The sequence below is a fragment of the Loxodonta africana genome, chromosome 12, assembly GCF_030014295.1.
Source record: "Loxodonta africana isolate mLoxAfr1 chromosome 12, mLoxAfr1.hap2, whole genome shotgun sequence".
NCBI lineage: Eukaryota > Metazoa > Chordata > Mammalia > Proboscidea > Elephantidae > Loxodonta > Loxodonta africana.
The window spans coordinates 57,632,534-57,658,465 of record NC_087353.1 but is presented as its reverse complement, the minus strand read 5'-3'; the positions used below and the strand labels follow the sequence as shown (position 1 = coordinate 57,658,465).

At 42.6% G+C, this 25,932-nt stretch overlaps 2 protein-coding genes and 1 pseudogene across 6 annotated transcripts in view; 2 read left to right on the top strand and 1 right to left on the bottom strand.

The window, feature by feature from the left end:
* Positions 1–21,412, bottom strand: part of DNASE1 (deoxyribonuclease 1) — a 67,519-nt gene extending 46,107 nt beyond the window's left edge. For both annotated transcript variants that reach the window (XR_010323611.1, XM_064295493.1), the window contains exon 1: positions 21,233–21,412. The gene's annotated coding sequence lies outside the window, so the exon portion shown is untranslated. The remainder of the gene's footprint in view (positions 1–21,232) is intronic.
* Positions 11,822–13,112, top strand: LOC111752710 (large ribosomal subunit protein P1-like; annotated as a pseudogene).
* Positions 21,413–21,448: 36 nt separating the features above from the next.
* The window catches only part of SLX4 (SLX4 structure-specific endonuclease subunit), a 28,965-nt gene continuing 24,481 nt past the window's right edge, over positions 21,449–25,932 (top strand). For 2 of the 4 annotated variants that reach the window (XM_064295466.1, XM_064295468.1), the window contains exons 1-2: positions 21,519–21,688; positions 25,011–25,425. In XM_064295466.1, coding sequence (XP_064151536.1) covers positions 25,062–25,425 — 364 coding nt within the window. In that variant the 5' untranslated portion in view covers positions 21,519–21,688; positions 25,011–25,061. The other 2 variants (XM_064295467.1, XM_023557421.1) reach the window with 2 other exon arrangements.

Below are 25,932 nucleotides of genomic sequence, written 5' to 3'. Positions count from 1 at the left end.
CCAGTAGCCCTTATGGCACAATGGTTAAAGCGCTCAGTTGCTAACCGAAAGCTCAGCAGTTTGACCCCACCAGCCACTCTAGGAGAAAGATGCAGCAGCCTGTTTCCATAAAGACTACAGCCTTGGAAAGCCTACGGGGTTGCTATGAGCCAGATTCAACTTGATGGCAGTGGGTTTGAGGGTTTTTTTTTTAACAGAACCCAAAACCAAAAAACCCAAACCTGTTGCCAGTGAATCGCTTCTGACTCATAGTGACCCTATCGGACAGAGTAGAACTACCCCATAGGGTTTCCAAGGATCGGCTGGTGGATTCGAACGGCTGGTCTTTTTTTTTTAAGTAATTTTTATTGAGCTTTAAGTGAACGTTTACAAATCAAGTCAGTCTGTCACACATAAGCTTATATATACCTTACTCCATACTCCCACTTACTCTCCCCCTAATGAGTCAGCCCTTCCAGTCTCTCCTTTCATGACAATTTTGCCAGTTTCTAACCTTCTCTACCCTCCTATCTCCCCTCTAGACAGGAGATGCCAACACAGTCTCAAGTGTCCACCTGATACAAGTAGCTCACTCTTCATCAACATCTCTCTCCAACCCATTGTCCAGTCCCTTCCATGTCTGATGAGTTGTCTTCGGGAATTGTTCCTGTCCTGGGCCAACAGAAGGTTTGGAGACCATGACCGCTGGGATTCCTCTAGTCTCAGTCAGACCATTAAGTCTGGTCTTTTTATGAGAATTTGGGGTCTGCATCCCACTGTTCTCCTGCTCCCTCAGGGGTTCTCTGTTCTGGTCCCTGTCAGGGCACTCATCGGTTGTGGCCGGACACCATGTAGTTCTTCTGGTCTAAGGATGATGTAAGTCTGTGGTTCATGTGGCCCTTTCTGTCTCTTGGGCTCTTAGTTATCGTGTGACCTTGGTGTTCTTCATTCTCCTTTGATCCAGGTGGGTTGAGACCAATTGATGCATCTTAGATGGCCGCTTGTTAGCATTTAAGACCCCAGACGCCACATTTCAAAGTAGGATGCAGAATGTTTTCATAATAGTATTATTTTGCCAATTGACTTAGAAGTCCCCTTAAGCCATAGTCCCCAAACCCCCGCCCTTGCTCCGCTGACCTTTGAAGCATTCAGTTTATCCTGTAAACTTTGCTTTTGGTCCAGTCCATTTAAGCTGACCTTCCGTGTATTGAGTATTGTCCTTCCCTAGTAGTTCTTATCTACTAACTAATCAGTATATAACCCTCTCCCACCCTCCCTCACTCCCCCCCCCCCCGTAACCACAAAAGTATGTGTTCTTCTCAGTTTATACTATTTCTCAAGATCTTATAATAGTGGTCTTATACAGTATTTGTCCTTTTGCCTCTGACTAATTTCACTCAGCATAATGCCTTTCAGGTTCCTCCATGTTATGAAATGTTTCACAGATTTGTCACTGTTCTTTATCGATGCGTAGTATTTCATTATGTGAATATACCACAATTTATTTAACCATTCATCCGTTGATGGACACCTTGGTTGCTTCCAGCTTTTTGCTATTGTAAACAGAGCTGCAATAAACATGGGTGTGCATATAGCTGTTCCTGTGAAGGCTCTTAGTTCTCTAGGGTATATTCCGAGGAGTGAGATTTCTGGGTTGTATGGTAGTTCTATTTCTAACTGTTTAAGAAAACGCCAGATAGATTTCCAAAGTGGTTGTACCACTTTACATTCCCACCAGCGGTGTATAAGAGTTCCAATCTCTCCGCAGCCTCTCCAACATTTCTTATTTTGTGTTTTTTGGATTCATGCCAGCCTTGTTGGAGTGAGATGGAATCTCATCGTAGTTTTAATTTGCATTTCTCTAATGGCTAATGATCAAGAGCATTTTCTCAAGTATCTGTTAGCTGCCTGAATATCTTCTTTACTGAAGTGCGTGTCCATATCCTTTGCCCACTTCTTGATTGGGTTGTTTGTCTTTTTGTGGTTGAGTTTTGACAGAATCATATAGATTTTAGAGATCAGGCGCTGGTCGGAGATGTCATAGCTGAAAATTCTTTCCCAATCTGTAGGTGGTCTTTTTACTCTTTTGGTGAAGTCTTTAGATGAGCATAGGTGTTTGATTTTTAGGAGCTCCCACTTATCTGGTTTCTCTTCGTCATTTTGGGTAATATTTTGTACTCTGTTTATGCCTTGAATTAGGGCTCCTAACATTGTCCCTATTTTTTCTTCCATGATCTTTATCGTTTTAGTCTTTATGTTTAGGTCTTTGATCCACTTGGAGTTAGTTTTTGTGCATGGTGTGAGGTATGGGTCCTGCTTCATTTTTTTGCAAATGGATATCCAGTTATGCCAGCACCATTTGTTTAAAAGACTATCTTTTCCCCAATTAACTGACACTGGGCCTTTGTCAAATATCGGCTGCTCATATGTGGATGGATTTATATCTGGGTTCTCAATTCTGTTCCACTGGTCTATGTGCCTGTTGTTGTACCAGTACCAGGCTGTTTTGACTACTGTGGCTGTATAATAGGTTCTAAAATCAGGTAGAGTGAGGCCTCCCACTTTCTTCTTCTTTTTCAGTAATGATTTACTTATCTGAGGCTTCTTTCCCTTCCATATGAAGTTGGTGATTTGTTTCTCCATCACATTAAAAAATGTCATTGGAATTTGAATCGGAAATGCATTGTATGTATAGATGGCTTTTGGTAGAATAGACGTTTTTACTATGTTAAGTCTTCCTATCCATGAGCAAGGTATGTTTTTCCACTTATGGAGGTCCTTTTTAGTTTCTAGCAGTAGTACTTTGTAGTTTTCTTTGTATAGGTCTTTTACATCTTTGGTAAGATTTATTCCTAAGTATTTTATCTTCTTGGGGGCTACCGTGAGTGGTATTGATTTGGTGATTTCCTCTTCGATGTTCTTTTTGTTGATGTAGAGGAATTCAAGAGATTTTTGTATGTTTATCTTATAACCTGAGACTCTGCCAAACTCTTCTATTAGTTTCAGTAGTTTTCTGGAGGATTCCTTAGGGTTTTCTGTGTATAAGATCATGTCATCTGCAAATAGAGATAGTTTTACTTCCTCCTTGCCAATCCGGATGCCCTTTATTTCTTTGTCTAGCCTAATTGCTCTGGCTAGGACCTCTAGCACAATGTTGAATAAGAGCGGTGATAAAGGGCATCCTTGTCTGGTTCCCGTCGAACTGCTGATCTTAATGGGACCAGGAGACACAAATCTAGGTGAGTGGTGGGGGCACACGTGGAGCTGAGAATGTCGAGTCAGCCAACGCTTTGCCAGCACCGTCCACCAAACAAAGTAGGATGAGATTGCCAGTCTGGTGAGACAGCCAGTCTGGTGCCCAGCTGCCCTGCAGCGTGGCATTATTCCCTGGAACTACTGTGGGCCCACTCCCAGCAGCCCCAGGCACACAGCCACTCATCATGTTCTCAGAGAGGGGGCAGCAGGAGCTGTACTTTACGACCTGGTGCAGGAGGTCACTGGACAACCATTCCCTCCCTGTGCCATCCTCCCCCTATCACTCCATATCATCATCCAGAGCATTTTGGAGATGACAAGCTGCAGGTGATGCCTAGCTCTGTACAATGCAATCTCTACTCTCTCACAAGGCAGTTAGAAAAGACGTGAAATAAAAATAAGCAATTATATGTTTTTCATTTTTTTTTTTTTAATGCATAAGGTCAAAGCTAATTGTTTTACAGGAAAAGGCAAAAGCAGCATTTAACTGAGATGAGTATAAAGGGATGTAATGGGGACAATTCTGCAGGCAGACTGCATGGGGTGAAGAGAAGCAGAATTCACGCTGGATGCATGAAAGGAGGTGCAGAAAGCAGCAGTCTTGTTTGGGGTTCCGAATGTGGACAGAGGCCTGATTGTTAGCTGGTAGAGGTAGGTGAGTCTCCATTTTGCCACGGTTCAGAAGTCGGATGAGCAGAAATTAGAGCTGTGGGAACAGAGGCAGCAGAAGCTGGTATGGCTGGGTCCAGCGCCTGGAATGGATTGTACATGAGTCAAATGTGGAGTCAGCTGAGGGTAAGAGACGCTGGGTACATGGGCCTAAGAAGGACACTAGGGACAGGAGGGAATTGTCATTTTCCATCCACCCCATCTAGCAGCTCATCAGAATGCTTCACGTTGCTTACTGGGTTTTTTTTAATGTTCATGTCTTAGCTCAACAGTTAGTCTATATGTCTTCTTCTCCAAAGAGAGTCCAGTTTTCTTCTTCTTCCCTCACAGACCCTCTCTGGGTTCAAGGATAGGCTGTTAAATACTTTACATGGATCCCGACAAAAACCCATCAGCTGGTAAACCCTTTGAAAGAACATTGTCCAGCCCACTTGCTGTGGACACATCATAAAGAGGGACCAATCACTAGAGAAGGACACCATGTTTGGTGGAGAAGAAGGACGACGGTGTGGGAAACCCTCGGTGAGATGGACTGGCACAATAGTTGCAATAATGGACTTGGACATGCTGGTGACTGTGAGTATGATGTAAGACGAGGCACAGTTTCATTCTGTTGTACATAAGGTCGCCATGAATCAGAGTCGACTTGATGGCAGCTAACAACAAACCCTTTTAAAGGGGTAAGGTTAGAATGAGGTGTATCATTTCTGCCATGGATGAACACAACAGTTTCTTAACAGTAGCTCCACTCTTGGTCCCTAGATGGCAAGAACAAATATTTCAATCATCATACCCCCCAGGACTGTGTTTGGGCTTCTGGGTGTCCAAAAACCTGGCTGAATAACATAAGAGGGGAAAGCAGGTGAGTAAGGAGCTCACTGTTGTAAGCTACCGCCAAGAAAGCTGTTCATCACACATGAACAGACACCTGTGTGTCTCCTTTGGAGACACTATTGTAGGTGGCAAGAATGTGTCACGAAGAGCTCAGAGTCTCCTTGGGAGAGATGGACAAAATGTCAATTTAAAAACAGAATGCTAAGTGCTGGGACAGAAGTGAGAGAGTCTGTTAATACATATGTGCACTCGTAGGGAGAGCAGACTAGGAGAGTCAGGAAAGTGACATTGCAGAGGAAGTGACATCCAGCAGAGTCTTGGAGATGGAACAAGAACTAAGCAAGAATGGGACACACCAGCAGAAGGAGGCAGAGGAAAAGAAGTCTTTGAATGAGACAGAAGGAAGAGTCAAGTGAGATCGCCAAAATCAAGGGAAGAAAAGGCTTCAAGGATGCAATTATCAAATTAATTGTGGTAGGTTGCAAAAACGGCTGCCATACTTCCCTTCCTACATGTCACACTAACTCTTGTGTGGGTCAGTGGGACACTAGAAACGTGATGCAAACAGATCTGAGAAGCCACACACTGAGGCCTGTTCGCTTGATTCTTTTGGGAACATTGCTACCTCCACCATGTGAACAAACCCAGGCTAGCGTGCTGGATGAGAAGTGACATGTGGCCTGGTTACTTCCTTTGGCCCTGCTGACAGCCAGCCAACCCCCAGACATGTGAGCTGACCATACACAAGGGATGCCAAAAGATACCATGTGGGACAGAGACAAGTGGTGCCAGCTTAGCTGAGCCCAAAGCTCCAACCCACAGAACTATGAGCAAATAAATGGTTCATGTCTTAAGCCACTAAGTTTTGGGATGGTTTGCTACACAGCAAAAGCTAACTGATATGCTGATAAATGCTACTGAAAGATCAAGAAAGACTATTATATCTCTGAGTGCCCTGAAGCAGTTTCAGTAGAGTACTGGGGAAGAAGACAGACCTCAGTGAGCCGGGAAAAAAAGAAAAAAAGCCAAACCCATTGCCATCGAGTCAACTCTGACTCGCAGCGACCCTATAGGACAGAGTACAACTGCCCCACAGGGTTTCCAAGGAGTGGCCGGTGCATTCGAACTGCCAACCTTTTGGTTAGCAGCTGAACTTTTAACCACTGTGCTACCAGGGCTCCGCAGTGAACTGAAAGTGACTAATAACAATAGCTGTCACTGAAACAGCACTTAAATGTAAGTGTGCTTAACCACTAGCTATGTATTTTACATGTACCATCTCGATTACTCCTCAAACACCCTCTGAGTTAAAATACTGTTATCTCAAACTGCAGCTTTTATTTCTAGGTGGTAGGAGGTCCCTCTCCACTATGCTTGCTTACCTCTTCTATTATTTCAAAAGAGATTGACTCAAGATACAACCTAATCCGTAGATTGTGTCCTGCCTCATTAACATAATTGCCTCTAATCCTGCCTCATTAACTTCATAGAGGTTAGGATTTACAATGCTTAGGGTAAGTACATCAGATCACAAAATGAGGACAACCATACAATACTGGGAATCATGGCCTAGCCAAGTTGACACATAATTCTGGGGGGACGCAATTCAGTCCATGACAGTTTATAAAATAAATAATATGATCCATGAGTAATGTGCCCCTTAAAAAAATCAACTTTTTGACACTGAATGGTCAATGTTTACCCAAAAGCAAAGATGAGAAGGCAAGGAGGGGCAGGGAAGCTAGATCAATGGAAAGAGAACAAGCAGAATAGAAACAGAACAAACAGAATGGAAATACTAAGAATGCTGACACATGGTGAAAATTGTAACCAATGTCACAAAATAATCTGTATAAAAACTATTAAACAGGAACCTAATTTGCTGTGTAAACCTTTACCTAAAACACAACGTATTTTTAAAAAATAACAGAAGTTTTTAAAGAGTCCATAAACTTCAGAACTACCATACGATCCAGCAATCCCACTCCTTGGAATATATCCTAGAGAAATAAGAGTCTTCACACAAACAGACATATGCACACCCATGTTCACTGAACCACTATTGATGACAGCAAAAAGATGGAAGCAACCAAGGTGCCTATCAAAGGATGAATGGATAAATAAATTATGCTATATTCACATAAGGGAATACTACGCAATGATTAAGAACAGCGGTGAATGTGTGAAACGTAACATGGGGGAATCTGGAAGGCATTATGCTGAGTGAAATTAGTCAGTTGCAAAAGGACAAATATTGTATGAAACCACTAATAAGAACTCGAGAAAAAGTTTAAACACAGAAGAAAAAAATCTTTGATGGTTACGAGGGGGGGGAGGGAAGCAGAGGGATATTCACTAATTAGATAGTAGACTAGAACTATTTTAGGTGAAGGGAAAGACAACACCCAATACAGGAGAGGTCAGCACAACTGGGCTAAACCAAAAGGAAAGAAGTTTCCTGAATACAACCAAATGCTTCGAAGGCCAGAGTAGCAGGGATGGGGGTTTGGGGACCATAGTTTCAGGGGACATCTAAGTCAACTGGCATAACAAAATGTATTAAGAAAACGTTCTGCATTCCACTTTGGTGAGAGGTTTCTGGGGTCTTAAACGCTAGCAAGTGGCCATCTAAGATGCATCAGTTGGTTTCAACCTACCTGGAGCAAAGGAGAATGAAGAACGCAAAAGACATATGGTCAAGATGAGCCCAAGAGACAGAAAGGGCCTGATAAGCCAGAGACTCCATCAGACTGAGACCGGAAGAACTAGATGGTGCCCGGCTACCACCGAGCACTGCCCTGACAGGGAACACAGCAGGGAATCCCTGATGGAGCAGGAGAACAGCGGGATGCAGATCTCAAATTCTTGTAAGAAGACCAGGCTTAATGGTCTGACTGAGACTAGATGGACCCTGGATGTTATGGTCCCCAGACCCTTTGTTAGCCCAAGACTGGAACCATTCCCGAAGCCAACTCTTCAGACAGGGATTGGACTGGACTAAAAGATAGATTGGACTGGACTAAAAGATGGATGAGGATACCAGTGAGGAATGAGCTTCTTGGCTCAAGTAGACACCTGAGACTATGTGGGCAACTCCTGTCTGGAGGTGAGATGAGAAAGAAGCTGGACAGGAGCTAGGTGAACAGACACAGGGAATATAGGAAGGAGAGGAGGAATGTGCTGCCTTATTAGGCGGGAGCAGCTAGGAGTACACAGCAAGATGTGTATAACTTTTTGTATGAGAGACTGACTTGATTTGTAAACTTTCACTTATAGCACAATAAATTAATTAATTAAAAAAATGTTACCAAAAACATGAAAAGACAAGCTACTGATTGGGAGACTATCTCCAGAAATCATACATCTGACAAGAATCTAATAACCAAAATATACATTAAACTTAGAAAACTTAACAAAAAGACAACCCAATCACAAAATGTGCAAAGGACGTGAAGAGACATATCACGAAAGAGGACATTCAAATGGCCACCAAACACATGAAAATATGCTCAGTGTCATTAGCCATGAGAGAGATGCAAATCAAAACCACAATGAGATACCATTTCACTCTCACTAGGATGTTGTTATTGTCAGGTGCTATCAAGTTGTTCCAACTCATAGTGAGCGTATCTATGTACAACAGAACAAAACACTGCTTGGTCCTGAGCCATCCTCACAATCATTGTTATGCTTCAGCCCATTGTTGCAGCCACTGGGTCAATCCATCTCGTTGAAGGGTCTTCCTCTTTTTTGCTGACTGTATACTTTACCAAGCATGATATCTTTCTCCAGGGACTGGTCCCTTCTGATAACAGTCAAAAGTATGTGAGACAAAGTCTTGCCACCCTCGCTTCTAAGGAACATTCTGGCTGTATTTCTTCTAAGACAGATTTGTTCTTCTGGCAGTCCACAGTATAGTCAATATTCTTCACCAACACCACAACTCAAATGCATCAATTCTTCTTCCATCTTTCTTACTCATTGTCCAACTTTCACATGCATATGAGGAGACTGAAAACACCATGGCTCCTGTGAGGCACACCTTAGTCCTTAAAGTGAGATCTTTTTTTTTTTTTTAACTGCTTTAAAGAGGTCTTTTGCAGCAGATTTGTCCAACGCAATATTTTGTCTGATTTCTTGACTGCTGCTTCCGTGGGTGTTGATCCAAGGAAAATGAAATCCTTGAGAACTTCAATCTTTTCTCCATTTATCATGATGTTGCTTATTGGTCCAGGTGTAAGAATTTTTTATTTATGTTGAGGTGTAATCCATACTGAAGGCTGCAGCCTCTGATCTTCACAAATAAGTGCTTCAAGTTCTCTTCACTTTTGGCAAGCAATGTTGTGTCATCTCCATATCACATGTTGCTAATGAGTCTTCCTCTAATCCTGATGCCCCAGTTCTTCTTCATATTGTCCAGTTTCTTGGATTATTTGCTCAGCATACAGATTGAACAAATATGGTGAAAGATACAATTCTGACGCACACCATTCCTGATTTTAAACCACATGGTATCCCCTTGTTCTGTTCTAGCAACTGCCTCTTGGTCTATGTACAGGTTCCTCATGAGCGCAATCAAGTGTTCTGGAATTTCTGTTTGTCATGGATTGTACTGTGTCCCCCCATAGTATCTGTCAACTTGGCTAGGCTGTGATTCCCAGTATTGTGTGATTGTCCACCATTTTGTCATGTGATGTGATTTTCCTATGTATTGTAAATCCCACCGCTATGATGTTAATGAAGTGGGATTAGTGGCAGTTAAGTTAATGAGGTAGAACTCGATCTATAAGATTAGGTTGTATCTTAAACCAATCTCTTTTGAGATATAAAAGAGAGAAGCAAGCAGAGAGACACGGGCAGGCAGGGGGCCTCACACCACCAAGAAAGCAGCACCGGGAGCAGAGTGTGTCCTTTGGACCTGGGGTCCCCATGCCTGAGAAGCTCTTAGGCCAGGGGAAGATTGATGACAAGGACCTTCCTCCAGAGCTGACAGAGAAAGCTTTCCCCTGAAGCTGGCACCCTGAATTTGGACTCCTAGCCTATTAAACTGTGAGAGAATAAATTTCTCTTTGTTAAAGCTATCCACTTATGGTACTTCTGTTACAGCAGCACTAGATGACTAAGACATCATTCCTCACAATGTTATCCATAATCTGTTATAATCCACACAGTGGAATGTCTTCGCATAGTCAATAAAACATGGATAAACATCTTTCTGGTACACTCTGCTTTCAGCCAAGATCCATCTGACATCAACAATATTTCTCCTTACACGTCCTCTTTTGAAATCGCCTTGAATTCCTGGCAGTTTCCTGTCAATGTAATGCTTCAACTGTATTTGAATGATTTTCAGCAAAATTTTACTTGTGTGTGATATTAATAATATTGTTCGATAATTTCCGCATTCTGATGGATCACCTTTCTTTGGAACGGACACAAATACGGATCTCTTCCAGTCAGATGGCCAGGTAGCTATATTCCAAATTTCTTGGCACAGATGAGTGAGCACTTCCAGCACTGTATCCGCTTGTTCAAACGTCTCAGTTGGTATTAAGTCAATTCCTGAAGGCTTGTTTTTCACAACACCTTCAGTGTAGCTTGGACTTCCTTCAGTACCATCAGTTCTTGATCATATGCTACCTCCTGAAACACCTGTATGTCAACCAATTCTTTTTGATATAGTCCCATCTTCTTTTGATGTTTCACGCATTGTTTAATATTTTCCCTGTAGAATCCTTCAATATTGCAACTCGAAGCTTGAATTTTTTCTTCAGTTCTTTCAGCCTGAGAAATGCCAAGTGTGTTCTTCCCTTTTGGTTTTCTAACTCTAGGTTTTTGCACATTTCATTATTTTACTTTGTCTTCTCGAGCTGCTCTTTGAAATTTTCCGTTCAGCTCTTTTACTTCATCATCTCCTTTTGTTTTTGCTATTCTATGTTCAAGAGCAAGTTTCAGAGTCTCTTCTGACATCCATTTTGGTCTTTTCTTTCTTTCCTTTTTTTTTAATTTTAGATTTTTAAGGAACCACCACACTGTTTTCTACAGTGGCTGTACCACTTTGCATTCCCACCAGCAATGGATAAGGGTTCCAAGTTCTCCACATCCTCACCAACATGTGTTATTTTTATTTTTTTATCTTAGCCATCTTAGTGAGTCAGCCTAAAGGCCCATCAAGAGATGAATGGATAATCAAAATGTGGTACATATATACCATGTGATATAACTCAGCCAGTAGGAGAAACGAAGTCTTGATAAATGCTACAGTATGGATGGAACTTGGAAACATTATACTGAGCAAAATAAGCCAATCACAAAAAGACATATATTGTATTACCTCACTTACATAAAAAGACAAGAAAAAGCAAATGCATAGAGACTATAGTTTATTAGTGGTTACCAGGGATGGGAGGGAGTGGGAAAAGGGGGGTTAATGTCGATGGAAAAATTGCATTAAGGGTAGGGTTGCACAGCTGATTATTGCAATTGCTGTCAGTAAGTCATACTCCTATAAAAAGTTGAACTAAGGAAAGTTGTGTGATATATTTACAACAATGACAAAAAAAAAAAAAGCATCTGTTGAGGCTGCTTACGTACAACCTCATGAGATTTGGTTCCTTGGTTTGGAGCCTTAGAGTCATGGTTTCATGGAACATCCCAGTTAACTTGCCTAATAACGTGTTTAGTGCTTCTGTTTTACCTCCTAGTGAGTTACGTAGTGCTTTCAAGTGGCCATCCAAGGCACAACAATTGGTCTCTATTCCCCTGGAGAAAGAAGGCGAGTCAGGAACAGCAAGAGGATATGGAATGTGTGGCTAATTGCCTCCATGAACAACTACTTCCTTTGCCATGAGACCAGAAGAACTGGATGGTGTTCAGCTACCATTACTGAACATTTTGATCAAAGATTCTATAGAAGAATCCTGATCAAAAAGGGGGAAATACAGAACAGAATTCACATTCTCAGACTCTAGACTTTCTGGAGTCATGGAGGCTGGACGAATCCCAGAAACTACTGCCCTGAGATAATCTTTAAACCTTAAACCCAAAATATCCCCTGAAGTCTTTTTAAAACCAAACAATAGGTTAGCTTAACCAGTAAAGAGTGTCTGCCTTGAGCATTTATGCTCTTTTAAGAACTAGCTATATGAGATGAAATTGACAACAGCAACTTGAAAGATTAGACAGGAACCCTGGCGGGCAGTGAGTTTGTTAATGAGGGAGGAACAACTCAGAAAAGGAGGGTGAGAATGGTTGCACAACGATTTAGTGACACTAAATGTCACTAAATGTAAAAACTGTTGAATTGGTATATGTTTCGCTGTGTATATTCTCAACAACAAAATAAGTAAAATTTAGGAAAACAAAACAATGAACGTAAGGAATAAAATAAATATCCATGAGTCCTCACTGATGTCAAGAAGCAACTGGATAAGTAAATATAGGAGGGAGAAAGGATAGTTCCTAATAGAAGAATTCAAATTAATAAACACGAAAGGAATGAGGGAGATATAAAATCACCACTAGGTACTATTAGGTAATAATCGCAGGTAAAATTCCACTAACGGGTAATAAAATCCAGGGGCAAAAGTTTGAGGAGGAAGAGGAATATTTGTATAGCCCAAAGATATTTACTAATTACAAAGGAAAAATGCTAACTTTAGAGTGGACAAACCTGGCAGACATCGCCTTAACTGAGTGGTCAAGGTTAACATCATCAGCAATAAAACACAATGACACCGTGAACCCCCTGATATGGTGCACTGAAAAGGACACAACATCATTTCGCTGATAGTCTTGCCAAAAATGCATTACCTTCTCTTTCCTCAGCTGCTGCTAAGGTGCTCTGTTCTTCCAAAGAAGCTAAGGCCGTGTTGGGGTGAGGCCCTTACTTCATTCAGCAACTTGTTACCCGCCCAGCAACCACCAGCCAAGTACTCCCACACCACGGCCTCTGTCTCCGAGCTCACCTTCATATACTCAGCCCTCATCCTGCACAATGATGAGGTAACCATCACAGAGGATAAGACGAATGCCCTCATTAAAGCAGCCGGTATAAATGTTGAACCTTTCTGGCCTGGCTAGTTTGCAAAGGCCCCAGACAACATGAACATCAGAAGTCTCACCTGCAATGTAGGGGCTGGTGAACCTGCCCCAGCATCTAGTGTTGCACCAGCGGGAGGACCTGCACCCTCCACCACTGCTGCCCCCGTTGAGGACAAGAAGGTGGAAGCAAAGAAAGAAAAGCCTGAAGAATTCAATGATGACGCACGCTTTGGTCTTTTTGACTAAACCACTTTTTCAATACACTGAATAAAAACCTGAACTCTTAAAAATAAAATGCATTATCCCAATCCGAGAAAAAAAAAAAACACAAATTGAGGGACATTCTTCAAAATAAATTGTCTATAAATAACTGACACAGAAGTGTCACTTGTCAATATCATGAAAGGCAAAGCAACACTGAGAAACTCTCAAATCGAAGGAGACACTGGAGATGCGACAACTAAATGCAATATGGGATCCTGGAATGGATGCTGGAATGGAAAAATGACGTTAATGGGAAAACTGGTGAAAACTGAATTAGGTTTGTTGTTTAATACACAGTATTGTAGCAAGGTTAATTGCTTGGCTTTGATAATTGTACTGTGGTTTCTTAAACATTAACATCAGGGAAGATTAGGTGAAGAGAAGGAGTCCCTGAGTGGTGCAAATAGTTAAGCCCTTGACTACTAACCCAAAGGTTGGGGGTTTGAGCCTACCCAGAGGCACCTTAGAAGAAAGACCCAGTGATCTGCTTCTGAAAGTCACAGCCTGAAAACCCTATGGAGTATAGCTCTACTCTGAACACATGAGTTAGACCTGACTTAACAGCAACTGGCTTGGTTCGTTGTTGTTAGGTGAAGGGCATATGAGAACTCTATATTTTCTGTGCAACTTTTCTTTAAATCTAAAATTATTTCAAAATACATGTTTTTAAATATGGAAAAAAAAGTCTATAAACTCCAGAACTGACAGACCAAAAAATAAAACAGTTCCCAAAGCTTTATAATTACTTACTAACTTCTATTAAACAATAATTTTCCCCAAATTTATATTCAAAGTTGAAAAAATAGACAGCTATTTTTCCCTTGTCAGCTAAAAAACTTATCAAAGATTCACAACAAATATTTATAACAAAAATATTAATAAAAGACCAATTAAAACCAAAAAATGAGTGTATGGCCACATATTTAGGTGTATAGCATATATATGTACGAGTAGGTACAGGTGAGAATATACGTGTGCACAAATAGATGTATCTATATGTATGTGTACATACAGATATGTGTGTTCACAGATACATATTCATAGAGGATAGTTACAGATAACTCTCAGATATAACCAAATAGTTTACTAGAATGGTTTCCTGAGTTGGAAGGCGTAGGACCTTAGTGTCATAGACAACTCAGTCAAGTGGCATCACAAAGTTCATGTTCTGCATGCTAGTGAGGTGAGTAGTGTCTGAGGTCTTAAAGCCTGTGAGCAGCCATCTAAGATACAATTACTGGTCTCTACTTGTTAGGAGCAAAAGGGAAAGAAGGAAACCAAAGTCTTGGAAAAGAAATTAGTCTACAGGGCTAATAGCCTACACAAGCCATGGCCTCATCTACCCTGAGATGAGAAGAAGTAGATGGTACCCAAATACCACTACTGACCATTCTGATCAGGTCCACAATAGATAGACCCTGACAGAACAAGAGAAAAAAGGCAGAACAAACTCAAATCTTTAAAAGTCTAGACTTAACTTGACCAACTGAGACCAGAGGACTCCCTGAGACTATCACCCTGAGAAACTCTTTAAACCTTAAACTGACAACTATCCTGAAGTTACCTTTAAGCAAAACAACAGATCGGCACACAAAATAAAGAATATTATCCGTAAGTGCGGTACTCCAATAAAAAACCATCTATATGAGACCAAAAGGTCAACAATTACTCTAAAGCAGAGATGTGACAATAAGGAGACAGGGAAACTAGAGTACTGGAAGCTGAACAACCAGAATGCAATTAAACAGAATGTTGACACACTGTGAAAAATGTAACTAATGTCACTGAACAATCTGTGTAGAAACTGTCGAATGAGAAACTAATTTGCTATAAACTTTCATAGAAAACACAATAAAATTTTTAAAAAGTTAAATTTCAAATTCTCCATTTAAAAATACACATTTAACTAACTACACAACAAAGAGCCCTGGTGGCACAACAGTTAAGTGGTCAGCTGCTAACTGAAAAGTTGGTGGTTGAAACACACCAGCGGCTCCTCAGGAGAAAGGCAATCTGCTCACATAAAGATTACAGCCTAGAAAACAGGTGGGGCATCTAACAACAACAAAAATGACACAAGCTTTAAATAAAAATATTGCCTTCCATGCAATCTGATTCCCAGTCAATGCACCTCATGTGCAGCCACTACCTGTCTGTCAGAGAAGGCTGTGTGCTGCTAGGATGCTGAGCAGATTTCAGCAGAGATTCCAGACTAAGAGGCCTGAGGAAGAAAGGCCTGGTGATTTACTTCCAAAAATCAGCCAGTGAAAACCCTATGGATCACAATAGTCCAATCTGCAACCAATGGTGTATGACCAGGCAACATTTCGTACAGTTGTGCAGGCGGTCACAAGTTGGGGGCCACTTGACGGCAGCTAACAAGAGACCTTAGCAGATACATGATTTGCAAAAATTTTCTCCCATCCTATGGTCCACTTTCCACTCTCTCGATAAAACCAAACCATTGCCGTCAAGTCGATTCCGACTCACAGTGACCCTCTAGGACAGGGTAGAGCTGCCCCACAGGGTTTCCAAGGAGCAGCTGGTGGATTTGAACTGGTAACCATTTGGTTAGCAGCTATAGCACTTTACTACACCACCAGGTCATGAAGATTACCTGTTTTCTTCTAAAAGTTTTATACTTTTCATTCTTACATTTAGGTCTTTGATCCATTTTCAGTTAATTTTTATATATACAATATAAAGTAAGGGTCCAACTTCATTCTTTTGCACATGGATATGCACATGGATATCCTGTTGTCCCAACACCATTTGTTGAAGAGATGATTCTTCCTTCGCCGTTGAACGGTCTTGGTACCCTCGTCAAAAACCAGTTGCCCAAAAAATGTATGAGTTTACTACTGAACCCTCAATTCTATTCCACTGATTTATATGTCTATCCTTATGCCAGTACCACAGTCTTGATTACTGTATCTTTGTAGTAAGTGTTGAAATCAGACGTGCATGAGTCCTCCAACTTTGCTTTGTTTTTTAATTGTTTTGGCTATTTAGGGTCCTTTGCATTTCCATATGAATTTTAGGCTTGGCTTTTCCAGTTCTGCATAAAAGGCTGTTGGGATTTTGCTAGGAATTACACTGAGTCTGTAGATCGCTTTGGGTAGTATTGCTATCTTAACAATATTAAGCAAAAGAGTCGAATTTAATATCAAAATTATGAGTTCCATTACAACCTCTATTAGGGAAAAAGTTATTTTGCAGGTGAGGCCACTACGTCTGCCTAGAACCTCTTGAACTCATCTAGGAAACTGATAAAGCTACATCCCACAAAGCGTAGCAGTGGTGGGACACAGAGAGAAATGCAGTTTAACCTAGTGTATCTTCTGTACACTCTGACATGAAAAAGTTATTTTTCCTCCCAATTTCAACTATTTTGGCAGAACAGGGAATGGGATTATAGCACCGTAAATAGAAGAGTTTATGTGACCAAAGAACTTAGAAGGCAACAATTCTTCCTTTGTTCAATCTGTCCTGTTCCCAATTCCCACCAAGATGAATGATACGGAGCTGGGCAGATTTTGGCTTTTTGATTTATAACCAAACCACAGACCTGGAACAAGAGCCTTTCATTTCTTCCTCAGAACTATTTAAAACGTTAACTCAGTGGAAGTAGATGCCGAGTTTCCAGAAAAAGGAAATATTCCAAAGGGTAGGGAAATGATCATCACAGTATATTCAACCTTTCCCTGTTTCCCCTGGACTCAAAAACTATCTGCTCCTAAGGGCTTGGAAAACAGAGCCTCTACTTAGAATAACACTCCTTACAGTGTGTCTAAATTCTTCCACACACTTCTGCACTCATTTCCTCTTTCTAATAAACCCGTAAGGTTTATCAAATACAAGAACAATCTTGACCTTCTAAAATTTGAAGTGTTCCTTCCTCTCCCTAGTTTAACTGTTTTGGTAGTGCTGTGGCTTTCTGCCTGAAATGTTTAGCAGCGAAAATATAGTAGCATTCCCACTGATCTAACATGAACCTAGTAACACTATCACTGGAAATTGTCCCTCAGCGTAGACACAGTGGGTGACTTATGCCTAGTTCCAGTGGAAAAGCATGAACCCCAGAGCTTCTGCTGGAGGTAAGTCACAATATAGAGTCCAGGCCAAGGGGGCTCCCATAGTTCAAGAGAAAAAGGCTAAAGAGAAAGTAGCTCCAGTTATTGGGTAACTTTTCTCCTTAAAAGGAGGGATCATATTTAACTCCAAATCCCAATTACACCTCATGCATCTTTTATATTTAGCCCACAGAATTTATTCATTTAGGTGGTTAAATGCAGTGGCTCTTAATCTAGGGGCCATCAGAATCACTTGTGAAACTTTCAAAAGATGCAGGGGGAAACCTTCCCTCTGGAATTTACTCAGCAGGTCTAAGGATGGTGTCCAAGCACTTTCAGTTTAAAAATTCCACAGGTGATTCAGTTGAGGATCTCAGGTTTAAGGAACATTCCTTCTGTAAAGTTCTGGAAACACTTCAATGAATTAGTTTTTCTTAAAAAAGAAAAGAAAAAAAAAAAAAAAACACTCAGGCCTGAACCACTGCCATCAGTCGATTCCACCTCATAGCCACCCTATGGGACAAAGTAGAATTGCCCCATAGCATTTCCAAGGAGCAGCTGGTGAACTGAACTGCCAACCTTTTGGTTAGCAGCCGAATGCCTAATCACAGTGCCACCAGGCCAGAAACATACAAATTCTAACAACTAGGTCATGACAGTTCTAACGCCTTAATACTTCTCCGTTATCTCCACTCCCCTACAGTCCAACCCTTAATTCAGGTCACCTCATTTCTCACTGAGATGACAGCAGCCTCCAATCTTGGCTCCCCCCAGTCCGCTTCTACACTGCGACTGAAAGTTCTTGAATAAAACAAAATCTCCAATGGCTCCCAATGACTGCAGGTTGAAGTACCAACTCTTAATACTGTTGCCTGATTAAGCTCCATGCCCTGGAGCAGTTGAGCCAATGAAAAGTATTCTAAGTCAAGTATTATGCAACGATAAAGAACAATGATGAATCTGTGAAGCATCTCATAACATGAATGAATCTAGAGGGCATTATGCTGAGTAAAATAAGTCAATCACAAAAGGACAAATATTGTATGAGACCACTACTGTAAAAGCTCATGAAAAGGTTTACACACAAAAAGAAACAATCTTTGATGGTTACCAGGGAGTGGAGAGGTGAGGATGGAAAAACACTTAACAGACAAGTGCTAACTTTGGTGAAGAATAAGACAGTACACAACAATGGGGAAGCCAGCACAACCAGTACAAGGCAAGGTCATGGAAGCTCCATAGACACATCTAAACTCCCTGAGGGACCGAATTGTTGGGCTGAGTGCTGTGGGGACCATGGTCTCAGGGAACATCTAGCTTAATTGGTATAACATAGTTTATAAAGAAAATGTTCTACATTCTACTTCAGTGAGTAGCATCTGGGGTCTTAAAAGCCTGTGAGCACCCATCTGGGATACTCCACTGGTCTTACCCCTTTGGAAGCAAGGAAGAGTGAAGAAAACAAAAGGTACAGGGGGAAGATTAGTCCAAAGGACTAATGGACCACACCTACCGCAGTCTACACCAGACTGAGTCCAGTACAACTAGATGGTGCCTGGCTACCACCACTGACGGCTCTGACAGGGATCACAATAGAGGGTTCTGGACAGAGCTAGAGAAAAATGTAGAGCAAAACTCTACCTCAAAAAGGAAGACCAGAATTGCTGGCCGGAGATTGGAGAAACCCTGAGAGCATGGCCCCCAGACACCCTTTCAGCTCAGTAACAAAGTCACTTTTGAGGTTCACCCTTCAGCCAAAGATTGAACAGGCCCATAAAACAAAATGAGACTAAAGGGGCACACCAGCCCTTTAGGGAACAGGAAAGCTGGTAATAGGGAACCCAGGGTTTAGAACAGAGTGTTGACATACCATGGGGTTGTTAACCGATATCATAGAACAATGTTTGTACTAACTGATGAGAAACTAGTTTGTTCTGTAAACCTTCCTCTAAAGTACAATTAAAAAATACGAAAAAAACAAACTGGTGAATTCATATACTTGAATGGGAGAAACTGTACCTCCTCTTCTCAATCAGAAAATTCAAATATCCCTTGCATTTAATACAAAGTGTTTTTGGATGACAGGTAAAGTGTCTTTGACTTCATCTAGATGAATGACAATGCGTATGTTTTTCTTGCAATGTATTGTAACTTTCGCATCCCTGAAAACCAAGGCTTGTTTTGAAAACCTAAAACTTTTTACCATCACATACTTGAAAAGAACTTTTTTTTTTTTCTCCTTAAAGAATGCTTTGGGAGCTTTCCTGCTCTTGTAACACAAATTGTAATTTGAAAAGTAAAACTCTGGTGTATTCATGAACTTGAATGGGAGAACTGTTCTTTTCTGAATGTATGGAGTACACTGTTGTGTATTTAACACAAAGTGTTTTTGGGTGACAGGTAAAATGCTTTTGACTTCATCTACTTGAATGAGAAAATCCATATGTTTCTTTATCTCAACGTATATGGAACTTTTTGCATTCTTGTAAACCAAGGTTTTCTTTGAATACCTGAATTGCATTTGCTGTCATGTACTTGAATGAGTCGGCAGTGGTTTTTTTATTTTGCTTGAATGAGAGAACCTCTATATTGTTATCGTCTTCATATTTTGGTAACTTTCCCATCCCTCAAAATGTACTTTGAAAACCTGAACGTTTTACCATCATGTACTTGTGCTGGAGGAACTCTACATTGTTTTCTACTTCACGAAATGTATGAGAACACTCTGGTGGCTTCATGTACTTGTATGGGAAAGCTATACACTCTTTGCTAAGTCAGAGACTGTATAGTGAACATTCTGGTGCATGTAACAAGCTTTTTTTTTTTTTTTTGGTAACAGATAAAACCCTTTTGACTTCATCTACTTAAATGAGAGAAACTGTATATTGGTTTCTCTTTCACAGAATGTATTACAAAGTTTCGCATTCAGGTAACCAAGTCTTGCTTTGAAAACCTAAACCTGAAAACCCTGGTGGACTGATGTACTTGGATATGAGAAACTGTACATCGTTTTCTCCTTCAACAGAATGTATTGGGAACCTTCCTGTCTTTGTAAAACAAAGTGTACTTTGAAAACATGCAAAACTTTGTTGGTTTCATGTAAAAAAAAAAAAAAAAGTACTCCAAGTCATAAAGAGGAACTTTATTAGGAGGTGACACCAACCAGAAGTCTGGCAGCAACACAGGCTGTCTTTATCAACTTCTAAAAAGCAATTTCTACAACAGAGCTTATATATCATTTTTGCAAGGATTACATAATGTCTTCAAGCATGTAGCCCAGACGGTCGGATGAGCATACATCACAAACTACAAGGAACCATTCAACTAAAGATATGCATGATGGACATCTGGACTCTAATCTTTAAGTTTGTAACAGGCAAAAAAAATTTATATAAAAATCTCGCAGGTAGTGGAACTGGCCTGCCAAATTTACTCTGAGATAAGAACCAAGAAGAAAGTTACACACCAAGACCTCCAGGCGGCCTTCGTAGCTGCCGCGTTACAGGCTGAAGGCCATCTCCCAAGAAAACAAAAGGAGGAAGACCAAGGCCGCAAGAGCCAAAAAGGCCCGCACCCCTTTGCAAAGAGACCAGTGCAGCTGGTGTAATACAAAAGGGCATTGAAAGTGAGAGTGTACAAAATGCCAAGCAAAAAAAAGACCTAGAGTTTCATTATGGCGTTAATTACGTCGAGCTCTCTACAACCCGTTTTGAAAAGCAAAAATCATGCTGCGAGGTATAGGGTCACAATACGATTTACAAAGTTCCTCAAATTTCAGCCTGTGGCCGACCTCTGCAGTTTCACCTGCCCCTCAACAACTATGAGCAACCAGGCCGCAGCGCTGGGGTGTTGCTTCCAGGCCGCGCCTGGCGCTGTACACCCCTCTCCTCACGTACTTAACTCCACCCGACCTCCAGGCCTCGACTTATATTCCCAGAAGGAAGTCTTTCCGACCTCTTAGGCCGGATTTGGTGCCTCTCCAAATTACTCCATTTACTCTTGTATGCTCCACAGGAAGGCGCGCTCCGAGGGGACCGCCACTGCATTCCCAGACATTTTCTATGTGAACTGTGATGGAATCGAACTTTAAGACTGCGACAGTACCCCAAACTCACCCTGACTCTCCCTCACCATTTAACATACTTTCTCCGGGAGAACCGCGGCCCAGCACAAGGTTCGAACCACGGGCCCCGACCAGCACGGTACTTCCGTACCGGCTTGCGCAGAACGGAAACGCACTCCACCGCACGCCCAAGACCGCAGAGAACGACGGGAAGCGGTCTTCCCGGGGCCTCTCCACGCCTGCGCAAATTCAGTTCTCCGCCGTGGGGGGCCGGGCGGCGCACGCGCAGGCGCGTCTTTCTCCGTTGAGAAGGTGCCGCGGCGGTGCCTGAGGTAGGAGGAGCCGGGCTTTGGGGTGGGAGTCTGAAACCCGGAGGAAGAGGTGCTGACACTTCGGGTCTTTCTCGCCGGTCTCTCTCGCTGGCCCTCTGGCCTGGTGCCTGGGGGGAGAGGGCCCGCCTGAAGGGGCAGGAGGTGGATCCGGATGCTGCAGTGGTCACAGCCCGACGGTCAGTCTGGCGCCCGGAGTTTTCACCGCCATATGAATGCTTATAGCAGTCGGAGGCCTTGGCTGCCCTGCCCCAGGCTGGTCCCCTATCCCCCTTTCGTGACGCCGGATTAGGGGACGGAGGGAGGGTCCGCCCCACTACCATCCGTCCATTCATTCCGCGCATCCGTGGGCCGGGCTCGATCGTGGTACAAAGCCGACTGGGGACAAGTCCCCTGCCCTATGCAAGCCTGCCGACTCGGAGGATCCCTTTCCTTAGTCAGCATACGTTGATTGAACGCATGTAGGGGATGGGTGGAAGCCTGGGTGGGACAGGCTGCTAACCTAAAGGTTGGCGGTTAACCCACCCAGCTGCTCCCCGGAAGAAAGGCCTGGCAAACTGCTATTGTAATGGTTGTTGGCAGTTGCCGACAGGTCTGTTCCGACACGGGGGTGACCCAAGTGTGCAGAGCAGAACTGCTTCATAGGGTTTCCAGGGCTGTGACCTTTCAGAAGCAGATCGCCAGGCCGTCCTCCAAGCAGCTGGTTCCTTAGTAATAAGTTCCGGGGCCATGCTGATGCTGCTGGTTTGGGACCAATTCTGAGGACTAGGAGAGCAGTGGTTCTGAAAATTTATTATACATAAGATAATAAACGTAGATTCTGATTCAGTATGTCTGTGGTGGAAATGCAAATTCTCAGCAGGGGCTTGAGCACCAACAGTTTGAAGCCCAGCTTCCAAGGTGTCTCTGGGTGGATTCGAAATACCAACCTTTAGGCCAGTAGACAAAGCACGTAACCGTTTGCTCCAGGGACTCCTTAAAGATTACGGCAGAGAAAGCCCTATAGAGCAGTTCTACTCTGTAACACATGGGGTTGCCATGAGTTGGGGGCCCAGTCCAGAGCAGCTAACAACAACAGGAGATGGACTGTTTTAAGACTAGTTATTAACAGGGTTGTGGAGACGCAACACAATCGTGGAGGAGGTGCAGTTTGCTCTCTCCACTGCCCATATCCAATGGGATAAAATTCAGTTTGCTTAGCCTGACTTTCTAGGCCCTTGTGAGCTGATCTCTGCTTCTCCCTGCAGCTTTCTCTCCTACCGCTTTCTCTTCTCTCTGGTTATACCAAACTCTGCAGTTAATTAATACAACAAATCATTGTCCAGCACCTATTCCAAGTCAGACATGGGATTAGCCAAGGGGAATACAAAAAACAGATAGACCTGTGTCCTTGTGACATTTTCACTTATGAGGGACAGATAATAAGTAGATGAATAAAAATATAATTGCTGACTGCCTGGACCCAGACTGCCCAGGTTTGAGCCCAGCCCTGCCGGTTCAAAATCTACATGAACTTGAGCCAGCTCCTCATTCTGCTTGTGCCTGTCTCCTTGCTATAAAGGAGGCATGACAGTGGATTCTACTTTAGGACTGCTATAAGGACAGTTGTTAGGTGCCATCAAGTCAATTTTAACTCATAGCAACCCCATGTGACAGAGTAGAACTGCCCCCATAGAGTTGTCTAGGCTGTAATCTTTGCAGGAACAGATTGCCAGGTCTTTTCTCCCATGGAGCCCCAGGCTGGTGGGTTCAAACCATCAACCTTTTGGTTAGCAGCTGAGCGTTTAACCATTGCGTCACCAGGGCTCCTTGTTGTAAGGACTAAATGAGTTAAAGACTTATGAAATAATTGGGAGGGTGCCTGGTAAACAGTAAGTATTCAAGAAATGTTATCTATTACATACAATTATAACTGGTGATAAATGCCGTGGTGGGGAGGATCCACTTCTGTAAAGGACCAGGAAAAGCTTCTCTAAGGGGGTGACATCGAGATGAGAATAAGCCAGCCATGCAAAGTAGATTCTAGGTGTGTGTATCTGTCCAGTTCAGGAAAACGAAATGATTAATGGTGTTACTTGGACAGTGGAGATTGCATTGGGTCATTCAAATTTGACTTTCAAGCCCCACTAAACTGTGCCAAAGTAAATAATCATGCCCATAAGACCCAACCTCTGCATGTGGACAGCATTCTAGTCATCTGAGTTTGTAGAACTCTTGCTGGAGTGAGGATGGAGAAAAGTAGCCCTTTTGTTTTTTTTTTTTGAAAAATTGGTTATATCAATGAAGGATGAACCTTTTGTGTTCCTGTCTTTTGTCTCCTAAGTGTTTGGGGGCATTTTGTTTCATTCTCACTCTCATTCTGTGTGTGTTTCTAATATTGTAGTGTCTACTGATAGAGCTTCTAATACCTGGGGGCCTTGGACCAGCATTGTTGTTGTTGTTGGGTGCTGTCGAGTCGATTTCAACACATAGCGACCCTATGTGACAGAGTAGAACTGCCCCATAGGGTTTCCTAGGCTGTAATCTTTACAGGAGCAGACTGCCAGGTCGTTCTTCCGCAGAGTGGCTGGTGGGTTCAAACTGCCAGTCTTTTTGGTTAACAGCTGAGTGCTTAACCAATTTGCCACCAGGGCTCCTTAGACCAGTGTAGAAGCTAGTTTTTCTGGATCTAGGGATTATCTTGTTTGTGGTGACTACCCTTCATGGAGTTTATTTCCCAAATTTCAGTAAAAACAATACTCTTCCAAAATGCACACATTCTCCTGCCTGTGGAAGAATATACTCTAACAGGTTTCTAGATCTGTCTCCCCTGCTATGTCTGTCAGCCAGGCTACACCTGGGTATTTGACAGGGGTGTTGTTACCCTGAAGACTTTCCCCATATCCCACTTGCTCTTGTACTTTTCTAGAAGAAATGGCATGAAATGGCAATGTCTGTTCCTGACACTTTGATGCTTTTGGTTTTCCACAGATGCGAAATTAAATGGCTGTACCACCATGGTGGGAAACCCTGGTGGCGTAGTGTTTAAGTGCTATGGCTGCCAACCAAAGGGTGAGCAGTTCGAATCTGCCAGGTGCTCCTTGGAAACTCTATGGGGCAGTTCTACTCTGTCCTATAGGGTCGCTATGAGTCAGAATCGACTCGATGGCACTGGGTTTGGTTTTGGTTTTTGGCACCACCATGGTGAGCTTGAAGAATCACCTGGGCACCAAGGTCATGTGTATTCTATCTCAGAGGCATCTATCAGACAACAAAACATTCTCTCAAATGTGAACTTTCACAGAGGGAAGTTTAAAACATGTTGTTTAACCACAGGCCCAGTTTGAAGAAAGACATCTGAAATCATTATAGAGAAGCAAACAGTACTTTTGGCTCAGTTGTGCAAACTCTCCAGGAATCTCAGTGAGGAGGAGAGAGAAGCCCTGGTGAAGCAGGGTGTGTGAGTAAGGCCAGGCCAGGCTTACCCTCTGTTCACTTTCTCATCTGTGTGCTTACACCCAGGTCAGCCCTCTTTCCTCTAAAAACCAACCCAAGTGCCTTAAAGCTGATCAGATGATGGATGAATCAGACGATGATTTTAAAGAACTCTGCACCAGCTTTTTCCAAAGGGTGAAGAAGAATGGAACCAAGGAATTGTCGGGAGAAAGGAAGAAGCAAAAGGCCTCAGACGGCACTCAGATAAGAAGCAAATTGAAAAGGCCCAAACAAACTACTACCAAGAGCAAAACCCTTCAAGGCCCCGTGTTGAAGAAAACACGACCTGGCAGCCAGGCCGCAAGGACTAAAAATCAAGGGGCTGCCAAGTTGCAAGAGTGGGAAACGGCTCCGGCTGTGAGTGGGAAGGTCCATGTGCTGACTCCCGCACCTGCTCCAGATCTGCCTGCACTCCAGGACAGTGCACAGAGCACCCAGCCAGGTAATGGACATGAGCCACTGCCAGAATGTTTCTACAGGAAACTAGAGGTGATCTGTATCATTTTAAACCTGGGGTTGGAAAACTTTCTGGAAACAGCCAGAGAGCCAATATTTTTGGCTTTGGAGACCATACAGTCTTGTCACAGTCACTCAACTCTGCCTTTGTGGTACAAAAGCAGCCATAGACAACGTGAAAAAACGAGTGTGTCTGTGCCCGAGCAAAACTTTATGAAAACGGGCAGTCAGCTTGAAGGCCATAGTTAGCCAACTCTTGTTTTAAACAGTACCAAAAAACCAAAAACCAAACCCGTTGCTGTCGAGTCGATACTGACTCATAGCAACCCTATAGACAGAGTAGAACTGCCCCATAGGCTTTCCAAGGAGCTGCTGGCGGATTCAAACTACGGACCTTTTGGTTAGCAGCTGAGCTCTTAACTACTGCACCACCAGAGCTCCGTTTTAAACAAGACTCATAGATAATATAATCCCTGTGTGGATTTTTTACACG